This window comes from Rutilus rutilus (genome assembly GCF_951802725.1).
Source record: "Rutilus rutilus genome assembly, chromosome: 4".
In the NCBI taxonomy this organism is placed as follows: domain Eukaryota; kingdom Metazoa; phylum Chordata; class Actinopteri; order Cypriniformes; family Leuciscidae; genus Rutilus; species Rutilus rutilus.
Genome location: NC_140212.1, coordinates 50,057,154 through 50,077,535, shown reverse-complemented (window position 1 = coordinate 50,077,535; position 20,382 = coordinate 50,057,154). Strand labels below are relative to the sequence as shown.

The window sequence follows — 20,382 nt, the reverse complement described above, 5'->3', positions numbered from 1 at the left end:
TGCTTTATCTGGAGTGGTAAAGGGATCCTCCATAGGGAGAGACTAGTTGGCACTTCAGCACTGCGTTGTCATCGGGTCCAGGCGAAGGTCCTTCGTCAGATCTGGATACGGCCCGGATCCGGCAGGCTGCGGGAAAACCTCGGGATAAACAAAGACACTAAAATTAGCGTAGATGCCATTCTCATGATGTAACGAGTACATCAGGATTTATGGGAAGTGTTCCTGGTTCCGGCTGACCTAATCTATGCAGCCTAACATTGAATTATAGAAGTCTATAATGTATTATGTGAATGCTAGGTCAAAGAGATGTGTCTTTAATCTTGCTTTGAACTGACAGAGTGTGTCTGCTTCCCGGACAATGTTAGGAAGATTGTTCCAGAGTTTTGGTGCTAAATAGGAAAAGGATCTACCGCCAGCAGTCGATTTTGATATTCTAGGTATTATCAACTGGCCGGAATTTTGAGATCGCAATAGATGTGAAGGACTATAATGCGTTAAGAACTCGCTCAAGTACTGCGGAGCTAAACCATTTAGTGCTTTGTAAGTAATCAGCAATATTTTAAAATTGATGCGATGTTTAATAGGGAGCCAGTGCAGTTTTGACAGAACTGGGCTAATATGGTCATACTTCCTGGTTCTGGTAAGAACTCGAGCTGCTGCGTTTTGGACCAGCTGTAGTTTGTTTATTAAGCGTGCAGGGCAACCACCCAGTAGAGCATTACAATAATCTAGCCTTGATGTCATGAACGCATGAACTAATTGTTCCGCATTTGTCAATAAGAGCATATGACGTAATTTAGATATATTTTTAAGATGGAAAAATGCGGTTTTACAGATACTAGACACGTGACTTTCAAATGAAAGATTGGTATCAAAGAGCACACCCAGGTTCCTAACCGACGACGAAGACTTAACAGAGCAGTCATCAAGTGTTAGACAGTATTCTAGGTTATTACGTGAGGAAGTTTTTTGTCCAATAATTAGAATCTTTGTTTTTCAGAATTTAGAAGTAGGAAATTACTAGTCATCCAATTTTTTATATCAGCTATGCATTCCGTTAATTTAGTGAATTGGTAAGTTTTGTTAGGTTTTGAAGAAATATAGAGCTGAATATATTTGTATATACTCAGATCTAGCTCTATATACTTTGACCTCTTTGATCAGTATAATAGTCGGCATAACAGTGAAAGCTAATTCCATGCTTCCTAATGATATCTCCTAAGGGTAGCATGTACAGAGTGAACAGCAGCGGTCCTAGTACTGAGCCTTGTGGTACGCCATACTGAACTTGTGATCAATGAGACATCTCTTCATTTACTGCTACAAACTGATAACGATTAGATAAGTATGATTCAAACCATGCTAGTGCAATTCCACTAATGCCAACATAGTTTTCTAGTCTATTTAAAAGAATGTTGTGGTCAATAGTGTCAAATGCAGCACTAAGATCAAGTAACACTAATAGAGAGACACAACCACGATCGGATGATAAGAGCAAATCATTTGTGACTCTAACGAGAGCAGTCTCAGTACTATGGTACGGTCTAAATCCGGACTGAAAATCCTCACAGATATCATTTCTTTCAAGAAAGGAACACCGTTGTGAAAATACTGCTTTTTCTAATATCTTTGACAGAAAAGGTAGATTCGAGATCAGCCTGTAATTGACTAATTCTGTAGGATCAAGTTGCGTTTTTTTAACAAGCGGTTTAATCATAGCCAGCTTAAAGTTTTTTGGTACGTATCCTAGAGACAAAGACGAATTAATGATATTAAGAAGAGGATCTATGACCTCTGGAAGCATCTCTTTCAGTAGCTTAGTCGGAATAGAGTCTAACATACATGTTGTTGATTTAGATGAATTTACGAGTTTGCAAAATTCTTCCTCTCCTATAGCAACGAATTAATCAAATTTTTCCTCAGGGAGACTACAATGCACTGCCTGATGCAATACTGTAGTAGACGGTTGCATAGTTATAATTTTGTCCCTAATATTATCAATCTTATAAGTGAAGAATTTCATAAAGTCATTACTGCTGTGCTGCTTGGAAACTTCTGGGCTTGAAGCTTTATTTTTCGTTAGTTTAGCCACCGTTTCAAATATATACCTAGGGTTTTGTTTATTTTCTTCTAATAGGGTTGAAAAATAAGCAGATCTAGCAGCTTTTAACCCTCTGGGGTCTAAGGTGTTTTTGGGGCCCTTGGGATGTTTTGACATGCCCTGACATTTGTGCTTTTTTCAGTTATTTATAAACATGATAATGGCAAAGGTGTAAATTCACTCTATATAGCACAAACAGGGCTACCATAATATGTGAGCAACATGCATGTAGATGTTTGTATTTTTAAGAGAATAATGTTTATGCGTAGTTATAAAAAAAAAAAAAAAAGAAAGTTGCTGAAATAAGGCCACAAAACACATACTAAATATGTGTCAATAAGACTTTTGACTAATGGATGTTGTCGCTTCGAGTTCTGGCTTCAAAATGATGTGAAAATAGTCTTGCTTTTTCGTTCACATTAAAACAATACATTGATTTAAATTGTGCAAGACAGGTTTTGCTTGGAAAGCCAATATGCGAGGGGGGCGTGAACAAGGAGTGGTTTACACCTGAGAATACAATGCACCACCCACTCTGCATAATTAGCCATTCATTCAGGTGTGACACTGACTGAGCCACAATGCAAGGACAAAAGATATATTTAGAGGAAGACTTATATTGACCATTTAAGATTTTGCTTACATCTATCTTGTAAATATGTTTTTCTATTTTATTAAAAAGGTTACAATTACAACAATAATTACAATTTCAACAATATTTCAAGTGTACTCTTTCTTTGTAAAAAAAAAAGATTATAGGCACATTTTATCATATGTATTCATTAGTTTGAATATTGCCAACATTGGAACAGCTAACATCTTAGTTGATGACTTTATTTTTGACAAAAATAGTATTTCTTTAGTACTTAAAAGTGAGAAGCCTCTCTGAGGCTGACTCTAAGAGCTCAAATGGAGCCTCTAATAATAAAAAAAAAACTTTCCAGGACCACAGAAAGATCCTAAAAAGGAACTCAGCAATTTTAGATCATACGATTTTCTTGAGGTGGGAGCTCTGGAAGTCAAAAGTGACTCAACATCCTCAGTTTAGAGATCAGAATCTACGAGCTGTTACCTTTCAGGGATAAGACCCAAAGTTTCCAATTCTCCAGCCAGAAAGTAAATTGCCCTCTGGGAGAGCAGTTTGGTTTCTGCCCAGAGCAGGAACTGCTGCATCTGCCTGAATAGGAGGTGCAAGCACAGCTCGCTCTGGTAATTGATGTAAGAGACTCTATTGTAAGTTGCTTTGGATAAAAGCGTCTTTTAAATGTGTACATGCAAATTAAGCATTTTATATGATATAATTATACTGACTTGAAGGTCAAAAGTTTAATTCTGTATTTCCTCTGACCATTTTCTTTGCCATGCCATGTGCTTGCTATGGCTTCAGTGCTTGCTTGACCCCATATTGCTGCTTGCATCTTTATTTTAAAATGGATTTCTTCAGTATTAACTCTTTCCCCGCCATTGGCGGAAACTTCCGGCTTTTTTACGGTAAGGGGCATATTACGCATCTCCTGATCAAAACGCAGGTGAAAAAGAAGCAGAAGCATTCATTCATCAACATTAAATATCACATTAATCAAAACTGACTAATGTTACCGAATGAAAAGTCGACCCAGGACAAGCTATAGGACTATGCAAGCTTTGAGGGTGTTGACTCAATCTACTCTATCCATCTATGTTTTGATCATCGTTCTGAATTAGATCCAGACGTAGTCTTTGAAAAAAAAAATGCGATTTTCTCAGCTTTTTGCTCGAATTGTTGCTTTTTTTTACTTAAAAGGGAATGCATGAAGCTAGAATAAAACCTTTTTTGTTTTTTAAAGCAGAGGGTGTGTTCTTTCTTTTGAAATTTTGCATGTTTGAGATATTCATACAACAAAATATTCTGTGGGTCATGAACATTTTGTGAAAATGATCAAAAATGCTGGCAGTGGCTGGCAACTTTTTTCAAAAATGCTGGCGGGTAAAGAGTTAAACAGTATTCATTACCATCCATTACATTCATTTACTATCCATTACATTCATTCATTACTATAATTTTGTTAATATATGATAAATATTCTAAGTATAAATTATTCCTTTTATTTGTTATTTACTGCAGCCCTGGCATCACAGACCATTGAAGTGGCAGCTCTAGGAAGACCTCTGTTTCCTGGTATGCTGTATGACTGCCGCAAGGATACCTTCATTCCAGGTGCTTTACAAACCTAAATAAATATATAAATAATTACAAGTTTATTTTCCCCTCTTCATCAAATATTGCATCACTAATTACAAATCCTTGTGTAACAACACTATAAAACCTGCATGTTTATTCAACAGTACATCACTTACTCGTACATAACTTAAAAAGTAATTTCTCATTTCAGGTGTCACTCTGTGGGATAAGAAATCATTGAGAGAAGATTTGGACAGTCATCCACAGCCAAGGACAGATTTGAAGTTCAGTAGCTCCGACTCTCTCTCTAGTAAGTCCAGTCTCCTGGATGTGAGTGCTTCCCTGAAGGCCAGCTTCATGGGAGGGCTGGTGGAGGTGGAAGGATCTGCCAAGTTCCTGCGTGACACCAAATCCTCAAACCAACAGTCCAGAGTTACAATGTATTACAGCGAACGCACAAGATTCGACCAGCTCACTATGTGCCATCTGGGTCAGATCACCTACCCTCAGGTCTTTGACCAGAAAACTGCAACTCATGTGGTCACAGGTGTACTATACGGAGCTCAGGCCTTCATGGTGTTTGATCGGACATTTACAGAAGACGAAGAAAAGCAGGAGATTGAGGGAAGACTGAATGTCATGGTCAAGAATATTCCCCTATTTTCCATTGAGGGACAAGGAGCTGTACAAATGACAGATACTCAAAAGAAAGTGGCTGAGAATATCGCCTGCACATTTCATGGTGACGTCCGCCTTGAGCAGAACCCCACCACTTTCATGGAGGCCCTAGAGGTGTACAAGAAGCTCCCCACTATACTGAAGGAGAATCCACAGAATGCAGTTCCAATAAAAGTCTGGCTCTATCCTCTTTCTCTACTGGATACAAAAGCTGCTCAGTTGGAGAGAGAAATCACCACACGTCTGGTTTCCAACACTGAAGATATAATAGAGGGGCTGGGAGAAGTACAGAGGACATGCAACGACCTGTCCAGAAAAACACTGGTAAATGTATTGGAAGACATCAAAGAGAGGCTCCGTTTATTTCAGAGCTCATTTAGCATTTACGAAACGGTGCTCCTGAAAGAAGTGGCCAAGGTGTTGCCTGCTATTCGAGGAGGAGAGATGGAGCAAAAGTCATTGGAAGACATCCTAAAGATCCACCACAGCTCCCCCTTTAATGCCGACATGCTTTACCAGTGGTTAGGTCATGCAAAGGCTGAACTTAACCTCTTGAGTTCTCACACCGAGATACTGAAGGGAATCCATACTGAAGACTCAAACCATCTCAACACCATCCTCTTTAATCCTGATATTGATGTTGTGGTGTGCTTGACCTTCACATCTCTGAAGTATGAAGACCCGTATCTCTCAACCCTGAAGATGTTTCTGGATTCTGATGAGTTCAAAGAGCTAGATGTGGGAATGAAACACAATTCTAGCACTTTAGCATCTGTCAGAAAGTGGTTCACTGATCCTGATGTCACCTCAAAGATGAGAAAGAACTTATCTCTTTTCAGAAGTTTTTCAGAGGCTAATAAAGATGAAAAGAGATATCGATTCATTATTTCTGCCATCTCCGATCCCTCCAGTCCTGGCTCCTCTATCTATCTGTATGAATCAGGGAGGCTGAAGGACACACAGTTCCAGCCCGTGTCGAAGCCTCCTCCACCAATAGTGATGAAGGTCCTGGAGCGCGGTGTGACCCTGAAACTGCAGAAGTCCCCAACTGGAGAAACTGTGAGGTACAGAGTGGAGTACCAGCAGGAGAAAGCAGATTCTGGCGCTGAGGAACAGTGGATTATCATAAACACCGCTGAGGAAGTCTTTAATCTGACTGGATTGGAGTTTGGAAAGCAGTACTCGATCCGCTACAGGATAGTGGGTAAAGTGGGAGTGAGTGAAGCCAGTGACACTATCGGCCCCATACAGTCTTCAGGTGAGAGTTATATGCAAAACATTTTTGCATTAATATTTTTTTTTCAAATATATAATTAGCTTCATTCACACAGTCAATGTTTGTATTGATAACAATATTTCCTAACAGGTGTGGCTATTAATAAACGTGTAACTTTGTAAAGTGTTTCCCATTTGACTGAAAGTTTTATTTCCTTTGCAACTTTAAGGACTATTTGTAACAACATGAACAGAGTATATTATGTATTTGATGTCTAATATAGGCTAGTGTACTTAATCATACCTTGAACAAGTAAAACTTACATTTCTCTGTATGAAATCCAATATGACATTTAAAACTGACATAAAATAAAAAAAAATAACAATAATAAACAAAACACAAAAATAATCAACTTAACACACAAAAACTGTTGACACTTAAACCCACTGTATGATGGCATTTCATACTAGAAGAGTATGAAATGACTAGAAGATAACTCCACATCAGCTACAAAAATTCACCAACTAACATTCAGAAATGTCCTGTTGCTTCTACATGTTTTCACTTCTTCTTGAGACTCTCTGACATCATTGTCTGACTCCGGTTTGAACATAAAAGGCTAAAAGTTTTTGAAATTTTCCGTGCATGTGTGAGCAAGGACACACTTGAGCTCCGCCCCCTGTGCCGGGAGCAGCAGCTCATTTGCATTTAAAGGGACAGACACAAAAAACAGTGTGTTTTTGCTCACCCTCAAAAAGGGTCAATTTTAACATGCTATATAAGAATATCTGTGGGGTATTTTGAGCTAAACCTTCACATACACACTTGGTTTCTGGGCAGAAACCAAACTGCTCTTCCAGAGGGCAATTTACTTTCTGGCTGAAGATTTGGAAACTTTGGGTCTTATCCCTGAAAGGTAACAGCTCATAGATTCTGATCTCTAAACTGAGGATGTTGAGTCACTTTTGACTTCCAGAGCTCCCACCACAAGAAAATCGTATGATCTAAAATTGCTGAGTTCCTTTTTAGGATCTTTCTGTGGTCCTGGAAACACATACACACTGTTACGAAGTGGAGGACGCAGTAAGATCCATTTGCAGCTTTATTAGAATATTTAACAGGCAGGGTAAATCAGGGGCAGACAGAACAACGGAGGTAATCACAAAGCAGAAGTCGATAACAGGCAAGGGTCGAGGCAGGCGGCAGGAATCACAGTCCCAAAGAACAATCCGGGTCGAGACAGGCAGCAGAACAATCAGAGGTCGATATAACAGTCCGAGTCGAGGTAGGCAGCAGAAGAATCAGTAGTCGATATAAACAATCCAAGGTCAGAGATCGTTCAGCAAACAAGGGGAAAACGCTCAGAAATTGTACGCCGGGGCAATGCAATACTTCGCAGTGAACTGAAGAGTGACAGAGGTTTATATGGGTGTATGTGAATGAGCTGCAGGTGGATGAGATGAGTGTGGATGAGCTGCAGTTGTATGTGCAATCAGTCCCAGGTAAGCGGCATGATGGGAAGTTGAGTTTGTGATGTGATCAGTCTGGTGTGGAGTGCCCTCTGGTGACTCTCAGAGGCACGCCAGCTGGTGATCGTTACACACACATACACACAACCCCTTTAAAGGAACACTCCACCGTTTTTTGAAATAGGGCTTATTCACATTCTTTCATACATTTAGATAGGTGGGTAAATGCATTTTTGTCTCAGTGCATGCATTGTTTTAGTTTGACAGGGTCGGCGCTAGCTTAGCTTAGCACAATGAATGGAATCCTTTGTTGCCAGCTAGCATGTCCTGAGTAAAAGTGATACAATTTTTTTTTAAAACCCACCTAATTACTTCTTGTGGCCTGCGTATTCACAACGAGTACAAATAGCGATGCAGATTAACACTAGGTGATTTCTTAGGCAGATATTGACTTGGGACTATATTATGGGGAAGCACAGGCGAAGCACGGCTACTTAGGCGAAGCACTGCTACTTGGGCGCAGAGATATCACGCAACACATGAAATCCCACGACTTCCGTCAACATACCGGTGTGAATAGTAGCTGCCTGGCTATTTTCCCAACAGTACATGAATGGCGATGAACATGGCTGATTTTGTGTGAGCCAGAACCATACCTATATACAAGAGTTTACAGAAAATGAGTGGAAATAGAACGACAGGAGGAGGTTGCGATCGCTCAACAGCCCGAGGACGTGAGGATGAGAGCCAACACGAACTGGTGGTGTGAATGTGGGGGAATATGCCGACTGAAATAGAGTGTCTGTGCTGTGGCGAGTGGGACAAGTTTCTGCCATCGATAACCAGGCTCAACGTGTCCCCGCAGTTGTGTCACAGCTAACTTTACCGCGGATTTCACGGCGCTGATTCATCCGGCAGTACTCGATTTTTTTTTTCCGGTGTGATAAAGTGAACTGGAAAAAACGGCCCACGCCGAATAGACCAAATGGACAGCTGTCCACAGAGTAAGTGATTATTTTAAACATGACACATGTATAGTAAACTGCTTGTAGCCTTCTCCTCTCTAGTAGTTATACTAAAACTCCTGAGTCAAAAGAACCAGGCTAACTCGGTGAGAGAAATATAGCTAACTTAGCCCTCAGTCATTTCGTTTTACAGGTAACGATAACAGCGATTTTTATATTAGTTTGGTTGTTCATGCTAAACAGGTTGAATTCAACATGAGGTTATACTAGAGGAGGCTAACGTTATTTGAACCGTAGTCTATATATAGCTTCTCAGCATCTATCTTATAACCGAATAAAGACACAGATTAACATAAGGAAGAGTAATAAAAGACAACTTACATGTGCACTTTGTTCTGCCTGTGCTTTGAAAATAGATGGGATGGGGACAGCCGTATGTTTCAGATGTAGTACCGTCTTTCTGGGCCCATATTCCATTTTTTCAAAGTAACTTAGTCCTCCGGTGCAAAATGCTCTTCGCAAACACGATACTGTTTGATTTTGTAGAGAGGCGTTGAAGTACAGATCTCCAGAGCAGCTAGCCATTTATTTCTCAGTTCCACATTCGATGAAATTCTGTGAAACATTACATTCGTGTATGTCCTTTGCTTGTTCTCACAACCTTTTGCTACGCAGATAATTACCATGTTTGCTGTAACTTCTCAAAAAAAACAATCCAAAAGCGAAGACACTCGGTGCAGGTCACGCGTGTTGTTCTTCTGTGTTTTGACTCGTTGCACACCGGTATGTTGACAGAAGTCGTGGGATTTCATGTGTTGCGTGATATCTCTGCGCCCAAGTAGCAGTGCTTCGCCTAAGTAGCCGTGCTTCGCCTGTGCTTCCCCATAATATAGTCCCAAATCAATATCTGCCTAAGAAATCACCTAGTGTTAATCTGCATCACTATTTGTACTCGTTGTGAATACGCAGGCCACAAGAAGTAATTACGTGGGTTTAAAAAAAAAATTTGTATCATTTTTACTCAGGACATGCTAGCTGGCAACAAAGGATTCCATTCATTGTGCTAAGCTAAGCTAGCGCCGACCCTGTCAAACTAAAACAATGCATGCACTGAGACAAAAATGCATTTACCCACCTATCTAAATGTATGAAAGAATGTGAATAAGCCCTATTTCAAAAAACGGTGGAGTGTTCCTTTAAGAATTTAAGTGAAATCAGCATTTAAATCCAAACATCAATGATGCATTTTTATGATTTAACTTATTAATAAAATGTGGCTTCCATGTATTCACAGAAATTCTAATAAGCAGTAGAATTATAATACAGGCTAATTCAATTATTGAGCATGAAACATTTATTGATCTATTGATGTCTCTTTGAAAAAGACTAATAAGGAGGTTGAGGTTTAATCCAAGTCTTATGAAGCGATATGATTACTTTGTATGATGAGCAAAGTGAAATTTAAGTCCTATTCTCTTTCAAATCAAATCTGTGCTTAGTTCATGTCTGCAGAAGCCAAATCAAATATGGTGACATGTCAATAATATCAAACCCTCAACAGTGGCTGTGTCAGGTTCTGGGCTCTGTAAACAGCAGAGACATCTCTAAATATCTTCTGTGTTGGAGGATTTCTGCATGTGTTAATGGATGCAGGATCACTTTCTCTTGACTTGATAATCACACTCTTCATGTCTGTTGATTTCCACAGCCACTGATCCCAAGACCAGGAGTGACTTCCTATATTGTAAGTCAGAAAACAAGCAGAGAAACTCACAGAGTGTGTTCATGTTCTTCCTGTAGACGCTGAAAGACAACATGACAGAAGAGTTTAGAGTTGATCATGTGAATGATGATTAAACTGTACTGAGACACTGCTGATATACTGAACATGAAGAGTTCAGCTACATTAAAAGATCAGATTCATAACTCCTGATTCTGGTATGTTTTCTCTCCATCAGATTCCCATCAGCTCACTCTGGATCTGAACACAGTGAATAAATACCTCCACCTGTCCGAGGGGAACAGAGTGATTACTAACACTTTCCCAGAGCTTCAGTCGTATCCTGATCATCCAGGCAGATTTGATGCGTGGGAGCAGGTGTTGTGCAGAGAGAGTATGAGTGAACAACACTCTTACTGGGAGATTGAGTGGAGTGGGATTGATGCTGTGTCTATATCAGTGTCATATATGAGCATCAGCAGGAAGGGACGAATAAATGAGTGTAAGTTTGGATCTAATGATCAGTCCTGGAGTTTGGACTGCTCTTCCTCCTGTTACTCATTCTGGCACAATGACATAGAGACTAAACTCCCTGTAAAGCCCATCAGCAGGAGAACAGGAGTGTATGTGGATCACAGTGCAGGAACTCTGTCCTTCTACAGTGTCAGCGGAGACACAATGAGCCTCATACACACAGTCCAGACCACATTCACTCAGCCGCTCTATCCAGGGTTTAGGGTTTATCCTGGATCATCAGTGAATCTGTGTTGATGAATGAGAATAGCCTGATGAGAGCTTCTACCCATAATGCTTTGAGCTGCATGATAAATCAGTGACAGTGAGATGATGTTCTAGAGTCTCTTATTGTCTCTTTATTACATTAATAACACAGCTGAACTTCTGTCAGTGAAATATCATGTCAGAATAACTGTGTGTAATAAATCCTCATATAGACATCAGTGTGTGTGACGGTGTGTATCTCTGCTTTTCTCAAGCTCTGTTTGTGTTGATGAAGATCAGCTTCATTTAGTTTCACAGTAGTTTCACATCAATCATTTATAAATCATGTAGAAGTAGGATTTGTTAAACATATTTTAATCCAGGTGTATTTAATGCACAGCAAATTTCTGGAGTTGAAAAAAAGTGCGAATGGAGTTTATTTTTTAACTCTGAATACAGTTTGTGTTATGGGATACTCCCTGTTTGTGTTGTATTTTGGAGTTTATTCAATTGTGTTCAGAAGCGTGTTTTAACACTACATCTGGAGTTAAATATTAAGAAGTGCGCCACACGATCGAGTCACGACCATGGTGCAGCACAAGGCCTAATGGATCCGCCGTGAGGTATGTAAAAACGTATTTATTAACAAAATAATATCGCGAGTAGGTGGGGGCACCCCCGTTTTTTCTGCGCTGAGCAAGCAGGTACGAGTCGAAAAAGATGGATAAAGCAAAAAAGCTGTCGGGACTAAAAATAGAAAAAGAAAGAGGGAAAAGGAGATGGCATGTCAATTGATGCGCCAGCAGCTAAATTAGTGGATGGTCAAAGGCATCAGGTGGGATTTAAAGTGTGACATCCACGCATGTAGGCTAGGAGATTCCCGGTGGGCCGACGTGCTTTTTGGGCCGATACATCTAATAGGCTATTTTTTTTGTCTTTGTCTTAACGGCCCATAAAACTCGTACATCGGCGGCCCATTCGTTTTGTTTTGTTATGTTTTGCTCAATTGGCGGCGCTGGGTTAGTGCCGTTGTAATGCATTGGTTAAAAAAAAAAAAAATTCAGCGTTAGTTTTTTGTTTTTTTGACATTTTTCATTAAACACGTAGATCAGCGGCCCATTGGTTCTTTTCTTCATTGACACTGGGCTGGCCCAATCACATCTTTAATGTGAAGTATAGAAATTAGTACAAAACTAATTATAAAAGTTTCCTTTATTTTTCAGTGCATTTGTTTTACAATATATGGCTATTACTATCATGGGATTAATATTATAACTATTATTATGTAGTAGTGTAATGTAGACAGACAGTGTTACTAAAAAAGGTTTGAATTTTTCTTTATTTAATTTGCACACTGAATATGGGTTGGAGCTTTTAATTTTGAACTCTTAAAGTGCACCAGATTGATGAATTCAACATTAAAAAGCACAAAATTTTCTTATGGGGGAGCATGCCCCGTTGCCCCCGAACCCCCCTAGAGGGACAGAGGTCTCAGCAGTGGATTCATTAGGGGTGTAACGATACATCGATATGGATCGATGCATCGATATAACGTCTAACGATACGATGCATCGATTCCACACTTAAGATATCGATATACACCTTTATTTTGACACTCTCCACATTCTCACGTAACATCCTTCCGCCAAAGCGTTTACTCACCAACCGCCTGCCGGTGTGTAACGTTAATCTCCTCATATGAAAAAGACGCCTCACAAGACTGACTAAACCCTAAACCAGTTGTTGTTTTTTCGCAAAAGTCGGTATTGTCCGCTGTCAAGGCATCGCGAGTTCATGTTTTACAGCAGAAACAGACAAGCACTCGCACCCTTGTTGGTGAACACAACACGATAAGTCCGTTTTAGCGACTCAGTGCGCAGTATTCAGGTCAAATGTCACTTTGAAAAGACGCGCTGGCTAAGAGGAGTTTCGTCAAAGCTGACTAAAAGTGATCGAGGATGGATAATTTCAATGAATGAACTCGTGATATCTTCTTCAGGGCGTAAAAGGAAAATAAAACCTGAAACATTTTCACGGAACCTTACTAAAGCAGCTTGTTTAGTGGTGAGGGAAAAGCTCTCTGTACTGCGTGTACGTTTTTTTGCCGTCAAATTGAAGTAGTGACTCAACTCAGGAAACCTTCTGTTGAGCTTCCATACGTTAATGCTGACGAGGTAGCAGCTAACGTTAATACACTTTATACAGCCATAGCTGTCATATAGCCTGTTTTACAGACGTCCTAACTGCAATGTCTAACGTTACCCTGGATAATAAGATATTTGAGCCGTGAAAGTGTAACGTTTGGCCTGCAACGGTTTGAATTGTAATAAGCGTTTTAGATTCGTGACCATTAAAAAGTGCGAAGAAGTTTGTTTCTCAGATTTTCTCAATGCAGGTGAGTTATATGTTTAGTATCCAGTTAATAAAGAGTACAGTAATAGTATTTTGTTTTGTGAATAACATGTTGTTGATGCTATGGTGTAGTCCAGCAAAAGTTTCTGATACCAGAGAACACAACATTGAAAGTCACAGATGACCAGGGCATAGAGGTGGATGAGGATTTCTTTCCAGAACTTGCAACGACCATGTGTGTTTTTTCATCCACACTGGTGATGGTAGGACATTTAAGACTGTTTGTTTTGTTTTATAGATATTTCACGAGTTCACACTTACATATAATTTGAAGGGGTAAAGTTTAATGCGTATTTGGCGTGCTGTCCGGAGGGAGGGCTCCGAGCTCGGAGTTCGGCCCGAACCCAGAGTACTCCCCCCGTATGTAAGTGTTTAGGACTAGAAGTGTGGAGAAGGGGTGGTGGAGGGATGCTGCAAAAAACTGTCAATGGAATGAGGTGAGACTGCTGAGTATATATACCTCTTACCATGATTGCTGAGTGCTCTCCACTTGTGTTAATTATCTGAACGTGCTCCTCCCGAACCTTGTTAATAAAACATAATTTACATATTACATATAATTTGAAGGGGTAAAGTTTAATGCGTATTTGGCGTGCTGTCCGGAGGGAGGGCTCCGAGCTCGGAGTTCGGCCCGAACCCAGAGTACTCCCCCCAAAGGCTAAAGCAGAGGACAGCCACCGGACTAAGACCCCCCCAAATGAGTGCCGAGGTTGGCGGGCTGGCATCTCAAGAAGGGGCCTGGATGCTTGACCGGGGACGCCCGTAATGGTGGCTCACCGCCTGGACTGACGGCCCCTGTGGTCTGCGAACGAGGAGCGGTTGTAGTTTACAGTGACCGATCGGGAGGATTGCGCTTTTCCGCTAAGCCCAAATGCTCGCTGGACAGAGAGAAAACAGAAAGGAGGAAAAAGAAAGGAGGAAAAGTGAGTGCTTGCACAAGAGATTTCCTCACACTGCTTCCGCAGTGAGACCAACTGCTCGCTGGATGAAGGAGAAAACGTAAGTGCTCTACCGGGAAGGTTCTCATTCCGTCCACAGGGAGACCATGCTCGCTGGACGGAAAGAGGAAACAGGAAAATGAGTGCTTGCCCAGGAGATTTTCTCACACTGCATCGCTGGATGAAAGAGAAAACGTAAGTGCTCTACTGGGAGAGTTCTCACTCCGTCCGCTGTGAGACTAGTGCTCGCTGGACGGAAAGGAAACAGGAAAATGAGTGCTTGCCCAGGAGATTTTCTCACACTGCATCGCTGGATGAAGAGAAAACGTAAGTGCTCTACTGGGAAAGTTCTCACTCCGTCCGCTGTGAGACCAATGCTCGCTGGACAGGAAAGAGGAGTTTTTTTTTTTTTTTTTTTTTTATTCGATGAGGGTTTGGTGAGCTTTTTTAATGTGGAACCGGTTGGTCCTGATGTAGCTTTGGAAAGCATCGGAGGACCATCTACCAAGGGCTTGAATCTGCTGTTGGGAGAGGCCTTTTTGGGCTGCTGAAGTTGCTGCCCCGATGCGGAATGAGTGACTTGAAAAACTCTTTGCTGGAATGCCTGACTGTTGGAGAACAGATTTGAGGTGTTTCTGAAACCAAAAACGTGTCACGGGTTTTTTGGATTCGTCTAGAAACAGGGGTTCCAGGGGAGATTTAGCCTGGGAACTTCTCCATTGCAGATAAGCCAGAATTGACTGGTATGGTTGGATTGGCGAAGCGAGGTTAAAAATGTAGATGAAATGACCTTTTTTGGTTTGGTCAGTTTTGCTTTGTTTAATCAGATATGAAATGGTTTCGCCGTCTAGTACTGATAAGTCTGAGATGGTGGGGTGGATTTTTGGGTCGAATTTAGAAGTAATGGCAAGTTCCGAGCATCTGAGAAAACCAAAAAAGGCTAGGATAAACATAGCATCGAGTGTGCGAGCGGAACCGAGGGGCTGGTAGCCTGTACGGAGGGCCTGAATACATTTGGTGAGAATGTCTAGCGTTATGGGTTGTCTAGCGTCGGGGCGGGTGGGCTGGGATCTTTGAATCCCTTTAATCAGGAGGGAGGTTTGTGAATTGTTTATCTCCGTGGAAGGAGCGCCGTACATCAATTTATGGAAAAACTGGATGCCGCTCAAATAACCTTTGATGGACCCGACTTGCAGGGCCGTTTGAAGGAATTTGGGGGCCCCAAGCAAAATGGACATGGAGGCCCCCCCCCCCCCCCCCAAAAAAACATAATATAATATGTAACCATATTATATGTAACCATATTGTAACCAAAATTCACGGTTCGGTTCAATACGATACTCATGTGTTACGGTTTGGTATGTTTTCGATACAGCAAAAAGAAAGAAATGCCAATTTCCTTGATTTATTTATTTTTCTTCTTTTTTTTATTAAAACTAGCATCATAAAATATGATTTATTTTTACTTTGAGCAATTCTGGAGCTATAATTGACTCTTCTTAGGAGCATATAAAACAAAACAGCTCCTTGGAAAAAATTTAATGTAATTGTATTTATGTATTGTAGTAGTTATAAACAAATGTTTATTTTAGTTAAGATTAACATTTGCATTGTATTCATAATGTCAAAATAAAACCGAAGTAATGTTACTTGAAGGCATTATAGCCTACTATTCCTGCCAAACTATGTGAATGTTTCTCACTAGATCTCGCAGCAATGTTATTACTTCAGTGGCGAATTCAAATGCTTTCTTTACTGGATCTCTTATTAGAGCTGTGTAGTAACAGTAACAGTGTCGCATGATCACGATCGGCTCGCGCTGCACTGGTCCAAACTGATAAACAACGGTCCGTCAACCACACAATAATAACGAGTAGCTCATTTTCGTTCCGCTTACATTACATTTGCCATTTGATGTTGGGCAATGTTGTGGTTGCGCCGGCGTCTCTACATTATGAGCGCGCTTGCCACGCGCAACGCGCCTACATTTGAAATAACTAAATTTTGGTCGGCAGGAAAAATGATCCAACGAACCGATCGGTTTGAAAACGCGTACCGAACACCGAACCGAAAGCCTCGTACCGAACGGTTCAATACGAATACGTATATCGTTACACCCCTACTTACCACTATCTTGTTTTTTCTTATCCTCCTCTTCCTTTCTCTTCATTATTTTCTGGCTTCCTGAAGCATAATTCCGCTTCATGATGACTGCCGAGGAGTTTTTGTATTTTGCCGGCAGCAGAGATCACGTGATTGGCTGGCTGCTGTCAGCGACTACTGAGGGGGGCCCCCTTGAGGGGGATCCCGATAACAGTGTCATTGCACTTTACTGCATTGACTATCAAAGGGGCGCTCACACAGTTTGTCATTGCATTTTATTCTTAACCAGTCGTTGTCTTGGGGCCCCAGGCCAGCTCGGGGCCCCAAGCAATTGCTTGGTTTGCCTGTCTTGTCGCGACGGGCCTGCCGACTTGTAGACCCTTAATGATGTTAAGGTAGGAGATAAAAGAGGTGATTGAAAGAAGAGAAAAATCAGGGAAAGGCAAGTTATAAGAGACATGGAATGTTTTGAAACATCTCCAAGCAGTAACGTAGGATTGAAGGGTCCTGGGAGATACTGCTTGGAGGATAGTGTCGAGTGATGCTTCCAGCAGAGTATTTAACGGGTGGGTTACGGGAATATTAGTTCTGAATAGCGAGGAACTGGAGTTGGGAATTGATCCGCCTCTGGAGCCAGCATCCTGAATCTCTGAAACAGAAAACGAGACAAAGAGTGCAATGCATTAAAACGCTACTAGCGGCCCATTCTTTCCCCCACAGGAAAGCTGCTACTACGAGAGGGTAAAGCTCAAATAGAGCTGAGGATTGAGATATGTCCTGGAGCTGTGGTGGCCATGGAGCTGTGGTGGCCACGGAGCCGCGAACCAACGACCTTGATAAAATCCCCCGAACCCTATTAAGGGGGCGGCGTCTGTGAACAATTGGATGTCGGTGGGGAATGAAACAAGGTTGTTGTAGAAAAAGGATAGGCCGTTCCACTGTTTTAGAAATGTTAACCATAGCCTGAGTTCGTCGCGACATGCTTGAGTTATGGAAATGCGGTCTTCTAGCGAGTGGACGGAGGACGCGAGTGAGAGGAGATGCGAGATGAAGGGGCGGCCCTGTGGGATAATACGCATTGCGAAGTTTAGATGTCCGAGCAGGGACAGGAATTCGCGTTTTGAAAAATTAGATTTTTCAAGGAAAGTAGAAGAGACGAGGATTATTCGGTCGATTTTTTCTTTGGGGAGGGATGCTTGGAATTTGTCTGAATCCAAATTAATTCCTAGGAACTCGATAGATGTTGCAGGGCCCATGGTTTTTTCCTGTGCGATAGGAATTCCTAGCTCAGAGAAAACGTTTTGTACCGTGAGGAGGTGCGCGGCTGGGATAGCATCGGGAGGCGAGATTATTAGAAAATTATCTAGTAGGTGAATGAGGTAAGGAATGGCGTAGTTGTTCGACAAGATCCAGCAAACGGCTTCTGATAGTATGTCAAATATTTTCGGGCTGCTTTTGCATCCGAATGTTAGACGTACTGCGAAATAATATTTTCCAAGCCAGCGCACTCCAAATAGGTGCCATGAACCTGGATGGATAGGCATTATTTTGAAAGCAGATGAGACGTCAAGTTTTGCGAGCCAAGCACCCCGACCTGCGATTTTGATCATGTCTATAGCCTGATCTATGTCGTGGTATTTGAGCGAAAATTCACCGAGGGGGATCAAGCTATTTATGCTTGGGAACGGGGAATTATGCGGGGCTGACAGGTCGATTATTAGACGTTTTTTGCCCGAGAATTTCCTTGTAGCCACTCCGATGGGGCTGATACGAAACAGTTTAAATGGAGGATTGTCGAACGGACCGATCATGAAGCCTGACTCAACTTCTTTTTTGATCAGTTTATCTACAACTTCAGGTTCTAAAAGGGCGGATTGGAGATTATTACATATGATGTTTTGGGAAAGCGGGCATTCTAAGCCGGGTTTAAAGCCGTTCTTTAAACCTGACAGCAGATAATCAGTAAATTCGGCATCCGGGTGATGAGCTAGTTCGAAGTGCATGCGCGAAATATTCATAGGAGTCTCCCAATAATTTTTTGATTTTTTATTCACAGACTTAAAGACTGGACATACAATGCGAGCATGGGCGCCGCCACAAAAGCTGCAGATGTGCATAAACCGGCAGCACAGTCTTTGACATTTACCCGCGTTGAAATGGTTACAAGGCTGCCTGCTTTCATCAAAAGCAGAGTCCTGTATTGCACTGGTGGTTGCAGCACGCGGTACATAGCTGGTGGATTTAGCGTTGCTTGTTCCCGGGTAGGGAAGAGAGGAAGGGTTAACCTGCGGGCACGACGCGGTCGTGTGCGCTACTGACCTGCAGACCGCGCAAGTGATGTTCTTGCAACCTAGAAACACCCTGCTGTGGAGATCCTGGTCGAGAGCGCCCCAGTATGTGCACTGGTTCCACTGTGCGACTCTCACGGCACTTTTGGCTGAAAAAAGTTTGTGGTAAGTGTAGAAATGGCCGCCCCCATAGGACAGCGCGAGTTCGGCTATGATTGCTTGGTAATCATTCAGTTCACGCCGCCTGTGGGGGAAAGCTGAACAGATTATTTCAGTGTAACGGGAAAAAGCAATTGAAAATTCGGAAAATGAAAGAACGCGAGATGAGTGAGTGTTTGTGTTTTTCAGGGTGACCGAGAAATCCCCGCAATCTATTTGGCGGTCAGGTTCGGCTGAGGGGAGTAGAGAGAGAAGAGAAGAAAGGTCTACGTCCGCACCTGAGAGGATTTGTGTGCGGATGCTTTGGGATACTGGTGGTGGTTCCATGGCGACTGCGTTGGATGGCACGGGCATCGGTGTTGCTGTGAACAAAGAATAAGGTGATTTTTGTTGTAACATAGAGCTGGGAAGGGTATAAGCCGGGTCTGCGAATGTCGGCGGCGGCCTCACGCTTGGATGACCTGCTGTGACTTGAAAAGGAAAGTTAGTTGCATGATATAAAGGAATTGAAGGATTATGTGCTGAAATATGGGCTTGAGCTGTAATCGGAGGCAGGCCCGTGCTTGTCTGAGCTACTGGAGCTGCAGGCCACTGAAAGTGGGCGGGGTTGTAACCTGTTGTATGAGACTGTTAAAATGGTTGCGCCTGCGCTGCTAGCGGCGATAGCCTCGCGCTAGTGTCTGCGACAGGAGCTGGAGGCCACTGAAAAGGAAAAGGGTTATAAACAGCAGGAGTAAAAAACTGAGTGGTTGTAGGGAGGCCGCTGGGCCCGGCTATATGCTGCGCTGTGGCAGCAGAAGCCATGGTGGAGGGCTGGGCCTCATCGAGAGGTATGGCCGCGAGGAGAAGCCGGGGGCTCAAGTGCGGCGACCGGCGTAGGAGGGATGACCGTGGGACCGGCGAAGTGCGGAGGTGCATCCTTGGTGACGTTTATGTCTTCGTCGGAAGAGGAGTTTGTATCGCTTGCAAATAAACACCAGTTTGCAGTAGCATTTCATTGGGAATGCTTGTCTTTAAAAGCAGTTGAGTCTGGTCCAGTCAAAATGTGTTCACTTGAGACACTTGAATTTTCAGAAGATTTAACTGCATATCTCCAAGCTGAATTACAAGCCACTGTCAATCAAGGTTATAATCGTTAACGAAAACGAACGAAAAAAACGAGGCATTACAAAAAAACGATAACTAACTACAACTGTAATGTGTGTTTGGCAAAACTAACTAAAATGAAATAAAATTATAGAGTAAATGTCCTTAGTTTTCGTCTTTGTCAAGGTCTTTCAGTTTTTAACGCTATTTAAAACACGCAGCATATTCATTCAGCTGCATTTCCTTTCCCCATGCGTCTCTCACATGCGCGCGCGCACACACACACACACACACACACACACAGCCCCTCCCCTCCGTGCACACCGCGTCTCCATGAGAACGAGTGTTCGTTCGACGTTGAAAGCA

General features: G+C 42.1%; 1 protein-coding gene across 4 annotated transcripts in view; it reads left to right on the top strand.

Moving 5' to 3' along the window:
* LOC311289595 (stonustoxin subunit alpha-like) overlaps positions 1-20,382 on the top strand; it is a 170,158-nt gene that overhangs the window by 41,324 nt on the left and 108,452 nt on the right. For 2 of the 4 annotated variants that reach the window (XM_084407723.1, XM_084407728.1), the window contains 2 exons: positions 4,206-4,298; positions 4,474-6,198. The exons of 1 other annotated variant lie outside the window; for it this stretch is intronic. In XM_084407723.1, coding sequence (XP_084263849.1) covers positions 4,206-4,298; positions 4,474-6,198 — 1,818 coding nt within the window. Of the gene's footprint in view, positions 1-4,205; positions 4,299-4,473; positions 6,199-10,298; positions 10,335-10,548; positions 13,437-20,382 lie in introns of those variants that run through there. One more of the 4 variants, XM_084407724.1, reaches the window with a different exon arrangement.